Below are 6,000 nucleotides of genomic sequence, written 5' to 3' on the forward strand. Positions count from 1 at the left end.
TAGTAAGATCTCGTGTTGAAAGAAAAAAATAAAAGAAATAGTGAATCAAAGAATAATGAGGAAAATAGAAGAATCTTATATAAAACTTACAATCATGAAGCAATTTGAAAAAAAGAAACACTTCAGGGCATGGGCACAAGCAGTAAGATTTTCAACAGCTCTGCAGTAGCTCAGAAAATAACAACAAGAAATGATAGATGTAAGCGCATCAAATTAAATAGCTTCTCCACAAATAAGGAAACAATGAACAAGCTAAAAGACAGGCAACGGAATGGAAAAACAGAAAGAAACCCATTCTCAGCTACCCATCCAGGGCACTACTATTCAGAATATACAAAGAGTTAACAAAACTAGCAACAGAATAGAAAGTAACCCAATCCATAAATGGGCCAATGATCAGAATCTTTCTTAAAAAAAAAAAAGAAAAGAAAAGAAAAAGTACAGATATCCAGCAAACGCATGAAAAAATTGACATAAGTGGTCATCAGGGTAATGCAAATCCAAGCTATCTATGAAATTCCGTCTGACTGCAGTCAGGAATGTGGCCATCAAGGAAACAAAGAATAAATGCTGAGGATAAAGGGAGGGGGAAAATTAAAAAACAAAAATCCTCTTACTCTGTTGTTGAGAATGTAAATTTGCATAATACCTATGCAGATCAGTTTGGAGTTTCCTTCAAAAGCTAAGAATAAAACAGCCACATGATCCAGCTGCGTGACTCCTCTGTAAGCACTCAATTAAGTCAAAGTCAATCTACGATGGAGAAATGTCTGCTACCGTGGCCTGCAAGGGACCATTACATTTTTCAGTTTGTGAAATCGGCCAGGACTTAGCGGATAAGTAAGATGTGTAATGTATAAGTGACCGAAATAAGTTAGGCTAACGAATAAAATTATGTGATTGGTGGAGAAATGGTTGGAAATAAGGCTGCCATATTAAATGAAGTAAACCAGACTCAGCGTGGCAAGTAGTCATATGGAAATGAGAATAAAAGAGTGATTGTTTTTATAAAAATAACAAGAGATAAAAATAGAGCTGAGAGAAGCAGAGGCGAGCGAGGCAGAAGGCAGCATGCCAAGGTTGAGTGTGGTAAGAGTGTGCTGTGCACAGGGAGAGAGGTGCCACAATCAACTATAGAATTTTGTAAAATTAACATATACTAATAAACACTAATAAAAATTAATCTTTTGATACTTCAGAAGCAGCAGAAATGAGCTTTTTGATCAGAACACATCTTCTAGCAGAAAAGTTAAATATCTAAGAATAAATCTAGTCAACTACATCATATCAACCCATTTAGAAGACATGATTATTTTTATAAACGCGTTTGGGGATGTGGAGGGCACAATAATATGAATTTTTTCTTTCTTTTGATTAAAACTACATCTAATCATTTTCGTGCAGTGTTATTTAATATGTAAATTCTATTGCTTTACATGAAGTATGACTAAAAATACACAGAGGAATAAACATTTCATAAAAGAATCTTATAACTAATTATCCACATAGTTATGCATGCCAGGAAAATGTTCAACTCTACTTGCCAAAAGTAGCATATAAGGTTTTTGTCATGCCATTAATTTTAATTGACTCAAGCTGAAAACAGCTGCATTTTTTGTAGAAGAGAGATCCACACATAGATTGTGTCAAATGTATCCTTTGGGAGATTACAGGCCAATGAAAAAGAGAAAGAATAGGTCATCACAGTGAAGGATTGAACAATCATAAGCTGAATGGAGATGTCAGTTATAACTTTGATTTGCAAAGAAGCCAAAGATGGCACCATTGGCCAAAAAGTAAACTTGATACAAAGCGATCATCTCTCCTTGAGAAAGAGTGAGAGGATGCTATTTGTAAAAATTAGATGAATTTATATTTCTTACCTGATTAGTAATGAAACAGGCATGTTCATTTTGGGATATCCTCTCCACCATAACTTAATTTGTCCCTTTCAACATGTACAGTAGAGCTTCCAAATGTTTTAAATACATTTGCCATCGCAAACAAATTAGGAATCATTTCAACCTGTTTTTAACCCATCTTTGTGAGAAAGAGAATAAAGAAAGGATAACAAAATGAGAGAGTAGGAGAGAAGGACAGGCAGGCAGACAGAAGGAAGAAGATTAAAAAGACCAGGGAAGAACACTGTGTATGTGCACTTTGGTATCTTCTCATCCCATGTCCATATCACTCTAGTCTGCCCTGATAAGGAGCATATTGGGTCAGATATCTTCATCCCAAGTACCTTTGGTTAAAAAACAAATGCCTGGGCTAATCTGAAGTGAGGATTTGTGAAAAAGGACAGAGACGCAGCCTGGTTGTCACTGTGAGTATAGCACTATCTTTCAGAGATACCTCATAAGCTAAGTATGGATGAAAGGTTGATAAGCAGGTACTCTGACTCTCCCAAGACTTCAAGGGCTACCACATGATCAGATGACGATCAAGGATACAATGAGACTAGTAGTACAATACCCTCGCCTCTGTTGAAAGAGTTCCCATGAGTTACTCTGGAATAAGAATCAACTTACAAATGATGCATAACATTGAAAAACACTTCCTTATAAAACACAAACTGAATATGGAAAACGGTGTAAACAACATCAAGGAAAAGTCCTGCTGATTGGTCCAAACTTTGAAGGCCTGGCATATATAAGGTCCAGAATGCAAGAACTCATCATACTGTAGAAAACTCACCTGTTAACAGGAACACACAACCACCCTAACACCATGGCCAACTCTTGCTGCTCCCCTTGCTGTCAGCTTACTTGCTGCAGGGCCAGTTGCTGCAGACCAACCTGTGTGGCCAGCTGCAGTCCATCCTGCTACCAGCCCAGCTGCTGTAAAACCACTTGCTGTAGGACCACCTACTGTAAGTCAACTCCTGTGACCGGCTGCTGCAGCACACCCTGTTGTCAGCCCAGCAGTTGTAAAACCACCTGCTGTAGCACCATCTGCTGTAAGCCAACCTGTGTGACCAAGTGCTGCCAACCCAGCTGCTGTGAAACCACCTGTTGTAAGACCACCTGCTGTAAGCCAACCTGTGTGACCAGCTGCTGCAGCCCAATCTGCTGTGAAACCACCTGCTGCAAACCAGCCTGTGTGACCAGCTGCTGCAGCCCACCCTGTTGCCAGCCTAGCTGCTGTGAAACCACCTGTTGTAAGACCACCTGCTGTAAGCCAACCTGTGTGACCAGCTGCTGCAGCCCAATCTGCTGTGAAACCACCTGTTGCAAACCAGCCTGTATGACTAACTGCTGCAGCCCACCTTGCTGCCAGCCCAGCTGCTATGAAACCACCTGCTGTAGGACCACCTGCTGTAAGCCAACCTGTGTGACCAGCTGCTGCAGCCCACTCTGCTGTGAAACCACCTGCTACAAACCAGCCTGTGTGACCAGCTGCTGCAGCACACCCTGTTGCCAGCCTAGCTGCTGTGAAACCACCTGCTGTAAGACCACCTGCTGTAAGCCAACCTGTGTGACCAGCTGCTGCAGCCCAATCTGCTGTGAAACCACCTGTTGCAAACCAGCCTGTGTGACTAACTGCTGCAGCCCACCTTGCTGCCAGCCCAGCTGCTGTGAAACCACCTGCTGTAGGACCACCTGCTGTAAGCCAACCTGTGTGACCAGCTGCTGCCAGCCCAGCTGCTGTGAAACCACCTGCTGCAAGCCAGCCTGCGTGACCAACTGCTGTAGCACACCCTGTTGCCAGCCTAGTTGCTGTGAAAGCACCTGCTGTAAGACCACCTGCTGTAAGCCAACCTGTGTGACCAGCTGCTGCAGCACACCCTGTTGCCAGCCTAGCTGCTGTGAAACCACCTGTTGTAAGACCACCTGCTGTAAGCCAACCTGTGTGACCAGCTGCTGCAGCCCAATCTGCTGTGAAACCACCTGCTGCAAACCAGCCTTCGTGACCAGCTGCTGCAGCACACCCTGTTGCCAGCCTAGCTGCTGTGAAACCACCTGCTGTAAGACCACCTGCTGTAAGCCAACCTGTGTGACCAGCTGCTGCAACCCAATCTGCTGTGAAACCACCTGTTGCAAACCAGCCTGTGTGACTAACTGCTGCAGCCCACCTTGCTGCCAGCCCAGCTGCTGTGAAACCACCTGCTGTAGGACCACCTGCTGTAAGCCAACCTGTGTGACCAGCTGCTGCCAGCCCAGCTGCTGTGAAACCACCTGCTGCAAGCCAGCCTGCGTGACCAACTGCTGTAGCACACCCTGTTGCCAGCCTAGTTGCTGTGAAAGCACCTGCTGTAAGACCACCTGCTGTAAGCCAACCTGTGTGACCAGCTGCTGCAGCACACCCTGTTGCCAGCCTAGCTGCTGTGAAACCACCTGTTGTAAGACCACCTGCTGTAAGCCAACCTGTGTGACCAGCTGCTGCAGCCCAATCTGCTGTAAAACCACCTGCTGCAAACCAGCCTTCGTGACCAGCTGCTGCAGCACACCCTGTTGCCAGCCTAGCTGCTGTGAAACCACCTGCTGTAAGACCACCTGCTGTAAGCCAACCTGTGTGACCAGCTGCTGCAACCCAATCTGCTGTGAAACCACCTGCTACAAACCAGCCTGTGTGACCAGCTGCTGCAGCCCACCCTGTTGCCAGCCTAGCTGCTGTGAAACCACCTGTTGTAAGACCACCTGCTGTAAGCCAACCTGTGTGACCAGCTGCTGCAGCCCAATCTGCTGTAAAACCACCTGCTGCAAACCAGCCTGCGTGACCAGCTGCTGCAGCACACCCTGTTGCCAGCCTAGCTGCTGTGAAACCACCTGCTGTAAGACCACCTGCTGTAAGCCAACCTGTGTGACCAGCTGCTGCAACCCAATCTGCTGTGAAACCACCTGCTACAAACCAGCCTGTGTGACCAGCTGCTGCAGCCCACCCTGTTGCCAGCCTAGCTGCTGTGAAACCACCTGTTGTAAGACCACCTGCTGTAAGCCAACCTGTGTGACCAGCTGCTGCAGCCCAATCTGCTGTAAAACCACCTGCTGCAAACCAGCCTGCGTGACCAGCTGCTGCAGCACACCCTGTTGCCAGCCTAGCTGCTGTGAAACCACCTGCTGTAAGACCACCTGCTGTAAGCCAACCTGTGTGACCAGCTGCTGCAGCCCAATCTGCTGTGAAACCACCTGCTACAAACCAGCTTGTGTGACCAGCTGCTGCAGCACACCCTGTTGCCAGCCTAGCTGCTGTGAAACCACCTGCTGTAAGACCACCTGCTGTAAGCCAACCTGTGTGACCAGCTGCTGCCAGCCTAGCTGCTGTGAAACCACCTGCTACAGGACCACCTGCTGTAAGCCAACCTGTGTGACCAGCTGCTGCCAGCCCAGCTGCTGTGAAACCACCTGCTGTGAACCAGCCTGTGTGACCAGCTGCTGCAGCCCACCCTGTTGCCAGCCTAGCTGCTGTGAAACCACCTGCTGTGAACCAGTCTGTGTGGCCAGCTGCTGCCAGCCCAGCTGCTGTGAAACCACCTGCTACAAGACCACCTGCTGTAAGCCAACCTGTGTGACCAGCTGCTGCAGCCCACCCTGTTGCCAGCCTAGCTGCTGTGAAACCACCTGCTGTGAACCAGCCTGTGTGACCAGCTGCTGCAGCCCACCCTGCTGCTGTGAGTCCAGCTACTGCCAGCCTAGCTGCTGCCCAACCTGCTGTGAAACCACCTGCTGCTAAACTGCCTGCTCTAAACCAACTTATATGACCAGCTGTTGCTGTGATTCCAGCTGCTATAAGTCCTGCTACTGGTCAACTTTCCAACTGAACAATACGACACAACCATACTTCTGCCACACCAACCTTGCCGTGTGGGCATAGGCTCACATTTTAGCATGAAGTTATCACTACTTTGGAAACCTATTCATCACTGTGATGGGTTGCAAGACTGCCCCGCTCCGTCTCCTTCACACTATCCCTCTCCGTCCCCTCTCCTTCCCCCTCTCCCTCCCCCTCTCCTTCTCCATCTTCCTCTCCCTCTTCCTCTCCCCCATCTCTCTCCTTTTC

The 6,000-nt window shown here is 47.4% G+C and overlaps 1 protein-coding gene across 1 annotated transcript; it reads left to right on the plus strand.

Moving 5' to 3' along the window:
- The first annotated feature begins 2,730 nt into the window (after positions 1-2,730).
- On the plus strand, positions 2,731-5,673 carry Krtap9-5l (keratin associated protein 9-5 like). Its single transcript, XM_039087866.1, has 2 exons — positions 2,731-5,089; positions 5,144-5,673. The coding sequence occupies exons 1-2, from the start codon at positions 2,731-2,733 to the stop codon at positions 5,671-5,673; spliced, it is 2,889 nt and encodes a 962-aa protein (XP_038943794.1).
- The last annotated feature ends 327 nt before the right edge of the window (positions 5,674-6,000 follow it).

The sequence above is a fragment of the Rattus norvegicus genome, chromosome 10 (assembly GCF_036323735.1).
Source record: "Rattus norvegicus strain BN/NHsdMcwi chromosome 10, GRCr8, whole genome shotgun sequence".
Lineage (NCBI taxonomy): Eukaryota > Metazoa > Chordata > Mammalia > Rodentia > Muridae > Rattus > Rattus norvegicus.

Excerpts from the sequence above, each read along its gene's own strand:
- Krtap9-5l (XM_039087866.1), top strand. The coding sequence starts at position 2,731 with ATGGCCAACTCTTGCTGCTCCCCTTGCTGTCAGCTTACTTGCTGCAGG. Across the intron at positions 5,090-5,143 it reads CACCTGCTGTAAGCCAACCT|CTTGTGTGACCAGCTGCTGC; the intron begins GTGTGACCAGCT and ends GCTACAAACCAG.